The sequence below is a fragment of the Gymnoscopelus braueri genome, assembly GCF_963280865.1.
Source record: "Gymnoscopelus braueri genome assembly, chromosome: 4".
NCBI lineage: Eukaryota > Metazoa > Chordata > Actinopteri > Myctophiformes > Myctophidae > Gymnoscopelus > Gymnoscopelus braueri.
The window spans coordinates 33,903,069-33,918,056 of NC_137605.1; the positions used below are offsets into that span (position 1 = coordinate 33,903,069).

Here is a 14,988-nt window from a genome sequence, read left to right on the forward strand (position 1 = left end):
AGGTAAACAGAATACAGAAAAACACAATTGAGTTCAAAACAAAGGACCAAAATAGCTTTTGCCTGCCCATACGTTTACATTTGAGGCATTTGGCCAATCCACTGACTCGTTGCCATTGGGTTGAGCACTCATTTTAACTCAGAGTGCACAAATGGAACCAAATATTTGTGTGATCTCTCAGGATTTGCCTGTGCAGACAGAGGTCTGGGCATGTTCACAAGCTGAAATACACATGGCTGTTGATGGACTGTTGCAGTGCTGGAAACCTATGACCTTTCCAGTTAGGAGACGGCGACTCGAATGACTTGGCCAACATCCATTTCTTCATTCATTTCCTATTCCCATTCTCAATAACCATCCTAAAACCTGTGTCTGCATGCTGTATGTATTTCTCAATCCATCGCCCCGTGGCTAATGGATTATCACACAGTTGTGGTTCTTCCGAGAAAACATTGAAAATATACAATAGATACATACAAAACACCATTCACACGTAATCCACTACATCCACTTTATCGTAGTTCACAAATGCTTCCAAGTCAAGGACCGTTCATAGCCATAGCCAGTAGGGATGGGCAATATAATCGATTTCGCGAATATTTTATTTCGCGATACTGTATCGATACTCCAGGCCGTCATATCGCGATTTTTTTTTGGAAAAACATTTGTTTAACTACCGCACACTCCAAAAATAGATCTGCAATATAGATCCAATATATAGATCCGATCTACAAGCTCACAGCATGTTTCTTTCACAATTTTTGGGAAGATGAAAAAAAAACATATATATTTTTTTGTGTGCATGTTTATTTTGACACGCCCAAAATAGCGACACCAGGTTGAAAGTGGTACAATAACCTGATGAATTTAATTTGAATTTAAATGAAATGGTTTGATTTATTTCGCTTTTCCTGCTGGCCACCCTGGCAGCCCCTACTTTGAACATCTGTGGCCATGTATCTTCTCGGTAATCATGGGAATTATGGTGATCTACAGTATCTAATTAAACTACTCGCATGAATCTCACACTGTATAACGCCCATTGAAAATCCTCAAAGATGCAGCTATCTATCTTATGTGGGGTGTGACACTACAACTCTCTGTGTGATGATAGGTAGAGTGTGACGGGTGTGACGAAGAGGTGGAAAAAGGCTGCTTGCCGGGTTCTGCAGTGTTGTTGCCACCTGTGTGCGATAGGCACAGCACGTTCATACACGCAGGTGCTACTCCCGACAATATGAAGTGAGAGCGTGGTCAGGGAGGGCTGTTTCACCCACTGTCTCCTTGAGTATTTCTCTAAATGTATGTTTGTGTGGGTTCAGCAGTTGTTAATCCCACACTACAGGTGGCAACTGCAAGCCTCTCATTTATCCAATTTCAGTCACTCATCTACCCCGCTGACCTCAGCATTGTCCCTGGTTGCTGACTAGTTCGCACTGGCCTTCCTTAATCTCTTCACATTAACTAACCTACTGCGACCTGGTGGTACCAACTCCATGGAAAAAACTGTGCTGCACACACACAACACGGGCCAAGAGACAGACACACAGAGACTCACTCACACATACACACCTGAAGACAGACAGACACAGATACAGACAGACAGACAGACAGACAGACAGACAGACAGACACAGACACAGACACAGACAGACAGACAGACAGACAGACAGACAGACAGGCAGACAGGCAGACAGACACAGACACAGACACAGACAGACAGACAGACAGACAGACAGACAGACGCACGCACGCACGCACGCACGCACGCACGCACGCACGCACGCACGCACGCACGCACGCACGCACGCACGCACGCACGCACGCACGCACGCATACTTGCTCAAGGAGTTGTGTCAAAGCGCTGTCAGTGTGCCGTTTGATCAGAGGTGTGTAAAGGGGAGCAGACAGCTCAGTGAAGCGGCAGGAGATTTATATGCACACATACATTCAGTGAACACGCAGTAGTCTCAGTCTGTACTGGCCTCTATTCTCAGCCACAACGCTCCACTAGCTGCATTTCTAATCGGGCATGGCAGAGGACACCTCAGGACTACTCACACACAGAGCCGCCATGGCATCCCTCCCCTCCCACCCCATTCAGTTCATGGCCAGGGTGTGTGTGCGTACGTGTGTCGCTTCAGTTTATTCTCATGCCCTGATGACAGGCTGTTTGGTTTCCATGAGGGGCTTTTACATTTTCTATAGAAATGCCATTGAGAAATAAAGGCTTTTTAACAACTTAAGGGTACTATACTTGGTCTGCTCCGTTCTTCCCTCTACAACTAATCTCTTCGGCGAAAATAGCCGATCTACAAGCTCACAACACACCTACCTTCACAAAAGAGATCTTAAAATCTAAAGGGCACATTCATGCTCCATAGAGTACGAACCCCAACCATTTGAGTGGACCCCACGGCCTTGCCTCTAGGCTAAAGCGGAAATGTCAACGTGGCGTACAAATCTCATCTATTTGGCAGATTGCAGAAAGAACACTATGACCCGGTGAATAGCCAATCTACAAGCTCACAACATGTCGTTGCAACGCGTTGTGAGCTTGGCTTGACGTTGTCTATTTTTGTCCAATGTTTGACCTAAATAGGGACGCTGGGGTTCATGTGGTTAAAGTCTCTGTCAAACAGCTTCGCCCCCTCCCCTTTGACATCAAACAGGCTTGCAATATTCCAACTCAACTTCACTTCACTCTCGCCCTAATCCATTACATAGCACGTTCTCTCCATCTTTCTTTAATGCTCCTTTCTCTTTCGTCTCTCCCTACTTTTGCCTCTCTCTCGCTCTCCTCGCTCTCGTCTTTAGTTCTCGGTGACGTCCTCCCCAGCCCTTTCAGGAATGGTTGCCATCACTACTCAGCCCTCCACCACCCATGCACCTCCTCCAGCTCTCTCTTTCGCTTTCTCCTCCTCTCCACAGACTTAATCCCCCCTTTAGAGATTGCACAACCACTTGGCAACCCTTTAGCTAGGGCAAGAGGAACCAGAGTTTCACTGACTCACAATTTATGGAGCGTGTGTGAGGAGCCTCCCTTCTGGGATTATGAGTGCTTTAGAGAGAGCGAGAGAGAGAGAGCGAGCGAGAGAGAGAGAGAGAGAGAGCGAGAGCGAGAGAGAGCAAGAGACAGAGAAAGAAAGTGTGTGAAAAAGAAACAGAGAGAGTCAGAGACACAAAGAGAGAAAGTATGTGAAAGAGAGAGACAGAGACACAGAGAGAGTGTGTGAGAGTGAGAGAGTTAGACAGAAAGAAAGCTTATGAAAGAGAAAGCGGTAGACAGAGAGAAAGACAAAGAGAGAGCGAGAGAGAGAATGAAAAGAGTTGCGTGTTGTTTCTCAAAGCTGAGCAAGTCTGTGCTAGTAATTCATATCCAAGACCTGTGCAGACTCTCTTGCAATCTTGTATTTGCTCCGGTGGTTACACAGCTAAATTCAATTCTTATACGTAAAAGCTCTATTTATTATTGTCTTGCTCCACTGTGAATGAGAGCGCTTATGTAAAATCCATATTGCAGTCTGGAAGGACATTCAGCGCGAGGACTGGAGATATCGACATAAGCCAGTGAGCCACCTTTCCTTCTTTCTGTTGCATGTGGCCTTGATACCAGTCACTGATTTGCTGTAATTTGCTGAAAAGGACCCCCTTGCCTCCCATATGGAGCAGTTCTGTCAACCACTCTTATGGAGTGGAGAAGCCAAAGCATTTTGGGTACAGCTACAGATTGTTATCATGACGACAAGAGCCCGACTTATCGATTACCAATGTTTTGTCCTATATTTAGTAAAAAAAAGTTAGACATTTTCCTGCGAAAGTTTGGACATTTTTGTTTCTTTACCACTGAGCTATACAGCCTGCCTGCTTGCTCTGGGGAGAATTAGAATTTTGACCTTCAAGTAAACATTTGTCAAACCAGAAACAGGATCTAGGTTTAACCTAGACACAGGAATAAATAGATCTCAATAGAAGAGCAGGAAGACCAAGTACCAAGGTTATAATAGTTTTGATTCGTTTTTAGTTAGTTTTTATTTGTTTTAGTGAGAGAGAGAGAGTGAGTGAATGTGCATGTGCATGTGCATGTGCATGTGCATGTGCATGTGCATGTGCATGTGCATGTGCATGTGCATGTGCATGTGCATGTGCATGTGCATGTGCGTGTGCGTGTGCGTGTGCGTGTGCGTGCGATTGTGTGTCAGACTTTCCGCTAGGCACTTTTTGGACATGTTTGCAGATAAGGGGCAAGTGTAGGGATCATTACACCACTACACGTTAGCGCTGCGCTTCTTTCCACTTTATCACAGATGCAATCTGTTCCTGTGTTTATAGTTTCCTAAAACACATATACTCCATCATGTAGAGATAGGTGTCGCTTGCTAAAAAGAGCTGAATAAAGCAGGAGAGCGGATGAGTGAACTGCTTGCGACTTGCGTGAGGTGCCGTAACTGGTACAGCAAAATAAATACATTTCATCAACCCATAAAGCCTATAAACCAATGGATAAGGATGAAAACTAAGGGCATTTTGTCTATAATTTAGTTTTATAGTTAGTTTTAGTTAGTTATCGTTTATTGTCGTATTTTTTTTTATTTATGTCAGTAAAAATGTAAAATGTTTATTACATTTTAGTTTTCGTTATTTTGTTTCTTTTTTCATTAACGATAATAACCTCGCCAAGTACAATCACCCCAATTGTATAAGTTATTGTATTAATGTACTCTACAAATAGAGATTGGACAAAATAATAATTTATTCACCACAAAAAGTTACATGATACAGCTTTAAGCCATATTCAGAATAATTCCAAAATAGCTCATAGTTCACAATGCGTCATGATGTGATGTGTTGTGAGCTTGTATATCTTTGATTTTTTTTTAATGTTCAGTTCACCAACTGTATAATAAAATGCCCAAAATAGGGCAATTCAAAGTGGTTAAAAATCGGGACACAAAAGCTGCTAGCCTGGCATGGCCACACTAATATCACTGCGTAGATTTTAGTCTGGAATCTCTGTGTGGAACCTGCATTTCCAAGGGGCGAAAAAAAAAAATGCCTCTGTGATAAACCTGCCCCATATTTGCATAATGGGCCCTGATCGGTGCCCCACAACTTAGGGAGCAGGGAAATCCAATCACAACCGAGCGGTGCCAGACCAAATCTGCCGGGGGATATTTTTTATTTTTTTGCACTGGCAGATTCGTCTGGTTTCCAGGCTAATCAGCTGCATAACTGCCAAAACCGATGTCATCAAAAAAGTCAAATGGCTAATATGGAACAAACTGATATATCGGACAGGCTCTAATGACGAATGGGGTCACTTAAGTCTCTCAGCAGAACTGTCCCTCATCTCTCATAGAGGAGAGCTAAAATCAAAAGTCAAGGTCCCGGTATGCGTGTGTCAGGGAGAGAGAGAGAGTGAGTGAGTGAGACAGAGAAAATGGAAACGGATCGGGTCAAAAAGGGGAATCGAGCGAAAGTGAGAGAGAGAGGCTGAGCTAAACAGAGAAAACTGCCCACAGCAGCGGGAAAAAAAAGTGCAAATTGATTACCAATGCACGGCTTGGCCCTGATGCAAAGTGGAACTAAACACTTCAATCTCCAATCACTCAGGCATTTTAGGCAGAAATCAATATGCATTACTGTCACACAGGGGGTGTTCCCTGTGACCGGTCCAGAGAAAGTGGACAGGCTGCTTGGCTGCACCAGCCGACCACAGGCTCACAGAGACAAACTCAAACATGCAGCAAACACTCTGAGGCCAATCTTTAACAAACCACAGCATCGCTCCCTTTAGCCCGGATGACGCCTATGTAATTGCGCTGTTAGCGACTCATAATTGGACGCTGAGTGATCACACATAGGAAACAAAACTCATGCACACACGTGAATGTGAATACACATTGCACACACACACACACAGGCCAGTGATTTCCTTCACACACAAAGGGCTTTATCGACAAATCAGACACCACCTTTCGTCTCGCAAATGTAATATGTCAACAGAGATTTATGCTGCAGCATAGGTTCATAGGTTCATAGGTTGAAGAAAGAGAACATAGGACAAGACAAAGAAGACTAGACCAATAAGAACTCAGTCACACTCTCATAGCTGTCTAAAGGCCTATTTATAATGTACGTTGTGCACAGGTGTCACACACCAAAAATAGCAGATCTACTCGCAGCTCACAAGCCCCAGCTTATAGATCAGCTATTTTTAACCAAGTAAAAATCACCCTTAAAGAAACTCATCCACACTGACTACACACACACACACACACACACACACACACACACACACACACACACACACACACACACACACACACACACGCACACGCACACGCACACGCACACGCACATGCACACATACAGTCCGCACACGCATGTGTGTTCACCCTCTGTGAGGGTCAGGATGACACTGATCAGAGCTATGCCTGTGGCACAGCTGCAAAGTCATCAATTAGCCAAAAGTTCCACACAGATGCACAGGGCCGGTGTTAACACATGGCCATGTGTGAACAAATGCCACCATGGCAAAATGCCACCATGCGCATGCACGCATCAAATGACATTACCAGCAGCCTGAGCTGTTTGACCCAGCAGGTTTGTGTCAGTGAGTCTGAGCACCATGTCAGCCCCTGAAAGTGCTGCTGCCGCTACTACTGCTGTTCATGGCAGCCAAGCAGGATTTATGCCACCGTAGTCTTTTCCAACCGGTGAAGTCAAAACAGGAACCATTAACTTTGTATTTATTACACTGTGGCTCCTATGGGGCGAGCCGTCTAGATAAGAAGAGTGTGTCTGTGTGTGTCTGGGGCTAAGCTTGGTAAACCAATGGACCAATCACCAAAGTTCTTGTGCCACGCTGCCAGTAGGCCAAGGAACTAAATTCTCAAAAAAGAATCACGTTTTATACTTTTTGAAATATTTAACTTTTTAAAACTGTAACTATATACTGAAAGTTAAGCCCTCTCCAGACCAATCTGAGTCGGCCCGATTTTGGGCCGAATTGGCTTCGGGAAGCGTCGGCCAGTCGGTTAGGGGTCCGTCGGGGGGTCCGTCGGGACCTTTTCGGCCGACCCAGAGCCGACCGAACATGTTCAGCTTTTTAGCCGACTGGTAGCGCAGTGGCAGTGACAACAGAGGGCTGTCGGTGTTGCCAGATTATGTGAGAGAAACAAGCGACCATGTCTATGAAAACCTACATTCACTGTTTCTTGTTGTTGCTCCCAGAGAGAGAGAGATTGATTGATTTGCCCTACTTTTGCGCTGTGGTGATTGGGAGCAGGTGTGTAAATTTGTCCAGTGACGGAGTCACATGCATCCGTGTTTATGTATAAATATGTAATGCGCAAGTATGTAAACATGTCCTTCTGAGTGGGAGTTCAAGCATTGCATGAATAGGCTCGTAAAGCAGGGAGATAGTGACAGAGGAAGAGTGGTAGAGGGGAGAGAGAGAGAGAGAGAGAGAGAGAGAGAGAGAGAGAGAGAGAGAGAGAGAGAGAGAGAGAGAGAGAGAGAGAGAGACGGAGAAAGCGGGAGGGAGAAAGAAAGGGAGAGAGAGAGAGAGAAACGGAGAAAGCGGGAGGGAGAAAGAAAGGGAGAGAGACGGAGGGAGGGAGAAAGAGGGAGGTAAAAAGCGGCAGAGAGAAGGAAAGAAAGAGAGAGGGAGAGAAAAAAGGGAGAGTGAAAGATTGAGAGAGAAAGAGCGAGCGAGAGATTGAGGAGACGGAGAGAGGGAGAGAGAACGAGCAATTAAGTGAATTGCTTTCACCTGCTGCTGCTGCTGCTGTGCGGAGTGTGCTACAGGGCATATCTCCGCCAAGCCAGGGTGACCTACCCAGGGTGACCTACCCAGGCTCATGAAATTCATATTCAGGCATAGTAGCCAATTAGAATGAAATCTTCAAAAACGGACTCATATACTGATACAGAACCATATATTGGCTATATATTATGGCTGTCGGGTGGAAATCTTGTATGTTCCTTTTTTATTATTATTTAAAAACAATTTAAAATCGTGAAAATAGCCAATCTACAAGCAGTAATTATTAATAATTAAGAAATACTATATTTTAAAGAGTGAAAAATCAACTAAAGTCATTATTAGTGCAAGTTCATTCACATTTCATTTGAATGAAAATAACTTGTGGGTAAAATACATTCTGTGAATCTAATGTGATTAATGTGACCCCTACTTCAGTCAGTGAAGTCCAGGGCTGAATGTGACATATTGAGACCTATATAACTAAATATTGGTCATTTGCCAACACATTATTTTGTGAAATAAATGGGTAATATTTCACAGATAGTTATACTATTCTTATAATATATTAAAATACAATCATCCTTAACCTTCAAGTTAAATGCATTATTTCCGTGGACTTAAAAATCATTTTTGGACTTAAAAATCGTTATAATTTTTTTGGATGGCCTTCCTGCCCTGGCAGGAAGGCCGGGCAGGGCCTTTGTGCCCTCCAAAAAATTACAACACCAAAGGCCAAGTGGCCTTGCCCCTAAAATGACGAAATTCCAGGCTTGAATGCAATAGATGTACTCTGAGTCTGTTACAAGTAAAAGTCCGGAATTCAACATTTACTTGAGTAAAAGTACTAAAGTATTGGTATAAAAATGTACTTAAAGTACCAAAAGTAAAAGTACAAAAATGTTTGAAAATAGCAGATCTACAAGCTCAGAACGCGTGCATCGCAACACGTTGTGAGCTTGTAGATCTGCTATTTTCAAATAGCTTATAGGTACAAAATAGGGCTAAAGTGGTTAATGTATGTTTCATAATGATTTATATCTGCAAAGTAACTAGTAACTAAACATTTCAAATAATTGTTGTGGAGTACAAGTATAGACAATTGGAAATACTCCAGTAAAGTAAAAGTACCTCAAAATTGTACTTAAGTACAGTACTTGAGTAAATGTACTAGTTACTTTACACCACTGCACGTCAGTGAAGAAAAAACGCTGGGAACATCCCTAAGTGGCTTTGCAGGGAAACAAGCCCAAAGTCGCTTATAATAAGCAGACCTGGCAACGCTGGCACGCTAAAAGTCAAATTAGCACATGAATGGCCAGTCGGCTGACAGACTTAAATGGTAACTTTTGCCAACCGAATACCAGTCTGTTGCAGTCTGGAGTAGTCTGCAATAGTCTGGACGAGTCTGTTTGGTGCGGAGTTGCCTTTAAAAGGAGAGGCAAACAATTCTATATTTGGAAGTCAATATGATGCCACAGAGATATGACATCACACTGTCAATACGAGGTCAATGTGGAAAGCCAACAGGGCCAAATGCATAAATAGAGCACCGAAGTCTGACAGCACTGCCACTATAGGCTGCCATGGTCACAGAGTTCTTTTTTTCTATGGGAATTCCCATAGGGAAATCTTAGATTGTGTCATATAAGAATAAAAAAATCACACCCAGTGTGAAGTGAGCGGTGTGATCACAGTGATGGAAGCTCACTTAAAAAAGAAGTGCGTGGTACTATTTATAGGTTATTAATTTCATCATGCGTCTCGCTAGCCAATCAAAGCAAAGGGTCTGAATAGAGTCAGCCAATCACGGTACGGCGAAAAGGGTGTGAATAGAGTCAGCCAATCACAGTACAGGGAAGGATGGAAAGGGTGTGAATAGAGTCAGCCAATCACAGTACAGGGAAGGACGAATTCCCAACCCCACTTATAGGGGCAGCTACACCGCTCAAAAACAAAACACAGACGTTATCAAATGTAACTCAATATCATAAACGACATGATACAATATTGTTTATTTAATACATTCTTAAATGACACAATCTAAGATTCCCCTATGGGATATTCAATAGAAAAAATACCTCCGTGACCCAGGGGTAGTGGGAGTGACGTCAGGACTCTATTGTCCGCCAGGGTGACCGTTTGACTCAAATGGCTCACCAAACACAAGACAAAAACAGCATAAAAAGCTGATGAGCAGTTGGGAAAACAAACACATGTCCAAGATGATAGAATGCATGTCAATGTCTGCAGCTATAACTCATCATTCACTTTGTCCAGTTAAGTATATTGATGGCACTTGGGATAAAGAACTTCTTGAATAATTTTCCAGTTGCCAGGGGGACTCTTCCGGAGCTCAAAGGCTCAAGCAGGCTTTAGAGAGGATGGGAGCTATCTGCCAAGATACTCTTTGCTTTCTTCCTCGTCCATTATGTAAAAAGCTGAGTAAAGAGTTTTTGGTGTTTGCCAATGCCAACTATTTAGCTTGCCATTGACACAATCCTTCAGAGATTATTTGTGGTTCAAAATGTATAGATAGAAATAGAGCTCATTCGTATCTTAAGATTTCAATTAGTGCTAGATCATTGGCATAATAAATTAATTGATAGCAATTAAATGGTACATTGATGTGGTGTTGATTATTCATGATGATGTGCCCTCAAGGCATATCAAGGCGAGTCAAAAGCTTTGTAATAGAAAAATAATAGAAGGTTGGCCCTAGTAAAAATAAGACGTGCAACATGGTGCATTATGGGGCTATTGTTTTTCCGCTATATATGCTCCCCATAAGCTTCTATTTTAAGCGTAATACAGTAGGTTATTTCCTACAACGGTTACACTGATGACACACGCCTTCCACTGAAACTTGGTGATGATCACTACATAGTCTTTCTTCGATAGCAAAAATATTTGTGTAATCTTTGATGCCAAACAATTATTATTACAAACAAATCAACTCTGTTGTTTTGTGTCTGTTCTGACACTCCTCTCTCCACGACTGCGTCCATCTCTGTCAGAATCTCTGTCAGGTGAATTCATAATCAGTCATTATGAGTTCTCCTGCCTGTCAATCTCATGACACATGTACGTAGCTCCCACAGCCTGTCTTTTGAAATGTCATTTAATAATCAACCGGATGGGAATTCAATAATCAGCTGTGACATATGCTCTTAAATAGAGTTGAATACATACGTAGTTACATATTGGATTAGAACGTAACAGTACGCATGAGTGAAAATGGTGACGGAGAGGCTAGATTAAATATAATGAGGCTGTAGAGCCGCTATGCGTGGGTGGTATAGTAGGGGGTACTAAGCACAAAAAATGGCCAAATCGTTACGCGGCGGATAAAAGCATGAAATTTGATACAGATGTCCCTTGGGTCATCCTAAAACATCCTAGAAGGGGTGCCCAAAAAAATCTTAAACAGGAAGTGAGTTATGGACAAAATTCAAAATGGCCACCTAAACTGTTGACCGTTGACTCAAAAGACAACAAAAGAATCTCCAAAAAGCATAAAATTTGGCACATATGTCCCTTGGGTCATCCTAAGACATCCTAGAAGGGGTGCCCAAAGGAATCTGAAACAGGAAGTGAGTTATGGACTAAATTGAAAATGGCCGCCTAGTGTTGTCGATTGACTCAAAAGACAACTAAAGAATCTCATAAAAGCATACAATTTGGCACACATGTCCTTTTGGTCATCCTAAGACATCCTAGAAGGGGTGCCCAAAAAAATCTTAAGCAGGAACTGAGTTATTGACAAAATTGAAAATGGCCGCCTACAGTGTTATCCATTGACTCAAAAGACAACTAAAGAATCTCATAAAAGCATACAATTTGGCATACATGTCCCTTGGGTCATCCCAAGACATCCCAGAAGGGGTGCCCAGAAAAATCTTAAACAGGAAGTGAGTCATTGACAAAATTGAAAATGACCGTCTACAGTGTTGTCGATTGACTCAAAAGACAACTAAAGAATCTCATAAAAGCACAATTTGGCATACATGTCCCTTGGGTCATCCTAAGACATCCTAGAAGGGGTGCCTGAAATTATCTGAAACAGGAAGTGAGTTATTGACTAAATTGAAAATGGCCGTGTACAGTGTTGACAGATGATGCAAAAGACACTCGTAAAAAATAATCTCATATAAAAGCATGAAATTTGGTACAAATGTCCCTTGGGTGATCTGAATGCATCCTAAGGGGTGCCAAAAAAAGTTTTAATAGTCTCTCAATGGAAAACACTCCTCCCACACGGGCTGCACTGCTACAATATTCAAATCGAGCAGCCAATCTGGCATTTGGTCCAGAAGCCTGAAAGCTATGCAATCTCTACCATCTCCTGACAAATATGGATTGATTAAAGTCGCTGATTCGTGGACACCTTTATGGACACTCTTGCCAGAGGCTGCTTAAGTTTGTAGAGAACTCAAGTGTGGCTGCAAAGCTGAGCCCTTCTGTTCGAGAAAGTGTAGATGCCGGGATGCTGGGTTACCTTGCAGAGCATTATGCCAATGTGCTGGTAATTGCGAAATGGCACACATGAATACATGTAGTTACTAAACACTAATCACAAAAAAACAGTAATGATCAAGAAGAAAATACATGAGAAGATAGAGTGTAAAACAAGCAAGAAGATGTAGAGTGCAAAATAAATAAGATGCAGAGAGTAAAATAAGAATATGCAGAGTAAGATAAGATGCAGAGTAAAATAAATAAGAATATGCAGAGAGTTAGATAAATAAAGAAGATTCAAAGAGTACAATAAAAAAAGAATGCAGAAAGTAAAATGAATAAGTGATGTAGAAATGAAAACAGAAGGTAGACTACAAAATACGGCAGGTTATGCACTGCATAACCTGTCGTATTGAGTCTGCATAATATCAGACTGCCATGGTCAACTGTTTAAACAGCCATTTAGAATTTCTTCAACATGGTCCCTTCCTAAAAGGTTTAATAAACAAGCAAATAAATAACCTCTTCTAGGATATATTAAGAAGCACTCAATGTACGTACCAAATTATACACTTTTATGACGTCCCTTTGTTTTCTATTGTGTCAACTGCTTTAGGCGGTCACTTCCTGTTTAAAACCTTTTTGGGCACCCCTTGTAGGATGCGTTCAGATCACCCAAGGGACATTTGTACCACATTTCATGCTTTTATGAGATTCTTTAGGTATCTTGCATCATCTTTCAACACTGTAGGCGGCCATTTTCAATTTAGTCAATAACTCACTTCCTGTTTCAGATTATTTTGGGCACCCCTTCTAGGATGTGTTAGGATGACCCAAGGGACATATGTGCCAAATTGTATGCTTTTTGGAGATTCTATAGGCTTTTTGAGTCAATCGCCAGCACTGTAGGCGGCCATTTTCAATTTAGTCAATAACTCACTTCCTGTTGAAGACTTTTTTGGGCACCCCTTCTAGGATGTCTTAGGATGACCCAAGGGACATGTGTGACACATTTTATACTTTTTGGAGATTCTTTAGTTGTCTTTTGAGTCAATCGACAACACTAGGCGGCCATTTTCAATTTGGTCAATAACTCACTTCCTGTTTCAGATTTTTTTGGGCACCCCTTCTAGGATGTCTTAGGATGACCCAAGGGACATGTGTGCCACATTTTATGCTTTTTGGAGATTATTTTGGTGTCTTTTGAGTCAACGGTCAACAGTTTAGGTGGCCATTTTGGATTTTGTCCATAACTCACTTCCTGTTTAAGATTTTTTTGGGCACCCCTTCTAGGATGTTTTAGGATGACCCAAGGGACATCTGTATCAAATTTCATGCTTTTATCCGCCGCGTAACGATTTTTCACTTAGTACCCCCTACTAGTAATCCCATTTTATATTATGCATTGTTTGTTTTTAATATTTCTAATGTGAAATAGCCACCAAATGAAGGCTTTTTAAACTTGCCAGAAGCATGTTTGTATCCTTTTCTTTTGTTATACTGAGGATTCGTCAGGATGTCACTGTTATGCAGAAGTAGACTACTTCAGGCTCATTTGGCCTTTGAACCACAGAACACTTCTGACTGTTTATGATGCCCGTGTTCAATCCTTGGTATCTTTATTCTAGGGAAAATGGTAGTGAAAACATGACAGATGATAGCAGTTTCAATGGCCACTTTCAACCCAATGCAGGACTTTGGCTTTTACTATTTAAAAGGCAAAGCAAAGATTGATATGACTAATGCTGTACGTAAACTATTACATAACAAAGTCAAGTATTGTGTTAATACAACCAAAAGGCAGGCACATCTGGATCAACACCATCCCGAGTTAAAGTCAGAGGAAGCAAGGAGGGGACCTGTTGCTTTACTTGGCCAACAGATACTGGAAACCAGCTTGAATAAACTTCCCAGCAGTTCAGAGAAGGCAAAACGCATCACACAGGCAATAGCTCTGTTTATCTGCGAAGACCATCCATACAGAGTTGTTGAAAATATAGGTTTTCACAACATGCTATACACTACATACATAGACTTTTAAGACTCTTAAAAGTCATACTTGAATGTATAATCAACAGTTTTTCATAGTCCAGAGATAAATATTATGTAAAATCAGAATATTTACAGAATCACAATACTTAAAGGGCAAGACCACTTTGGTAGAGGTTTGGGTTGTGTAGTTACCTTGCCATGATGCCAAAATGTCAACTTCCTGTTGATTTTACTATTTGAAGATCCGGATCCGGATCCGGGGATCCAGTCCGGGTTTTCTTCCTAATGAAAACAGCAAAATCAACAGGAAGTTCACATTTTTGTTAAAAAAACAAACAGTACTGGGTTTGTTCTATATTGTCTGAATCAACTTTGTTTACGTTTGTTTACATGCTAAAAGAGTGACTTTGAGAGCTGTTTCACCATACAGTGTAAGTCAATGAGAAGTATAGTTAGAATGATCAATTTCTAATCAATGGAGCAATTATTTTGGATTTCTTGTCCGTCTTTGGAGTTACATCATGGCAAGGTAACTACACAGCCCAAACCTCTACCCTTTAACACATTGAATGCCAATCGCGTAGATCTACGCGAACCTATTTAAAGCCGCAGCGTGCCAGTCGCGTAGATCTACGCGAACCGCCGATTCCCATTGAAAGTGCCCCAGGTGCACTTTCCGAATTTTTTTGATCCATTTCCGTTTTGTTTCTCGATTTTCTCGGTTGTTGTTTTTCTCCTCGCTGATCACTGTTTACCGTTGATCGGCTGTAT

The 14,988-nt window shown here is 42.0% G+C and overlaps 1 protein-coding gene across 2 annotated transcripts in view; it reads right to left on the minus strand.

The window, feature by feature from the left end:
- galnt1 (UDP-N-acetyl-alpha-D-galactosamine:polypeptide N-acetylgalactosaminyltransferase 1) overlaps positions 1–14,988 on the minus strand; it is a 69,048-nt gene that overhangs the window by 26,399 nt on the left and 27,661 nt on the right. Inside the window, exon 3 of one of the 2 annotated variants that reach the window (XM_080425669.1) lies at positions 14,410–14,499. The exons of the other annotated variant lie outside the window; for it this stretch is intronic. Coding sequence (XP_080281795.1) covers positions 14,410–14,417 — 8 coding nt within the window. The 5' untranslated portion in view covers positions 14,418–14,499. The remainder of the gene's footprint in view (positions 1–14,409; positions 14,500–14,988) is intronic. 2 annotated transcript variants of the gene reach the window in all.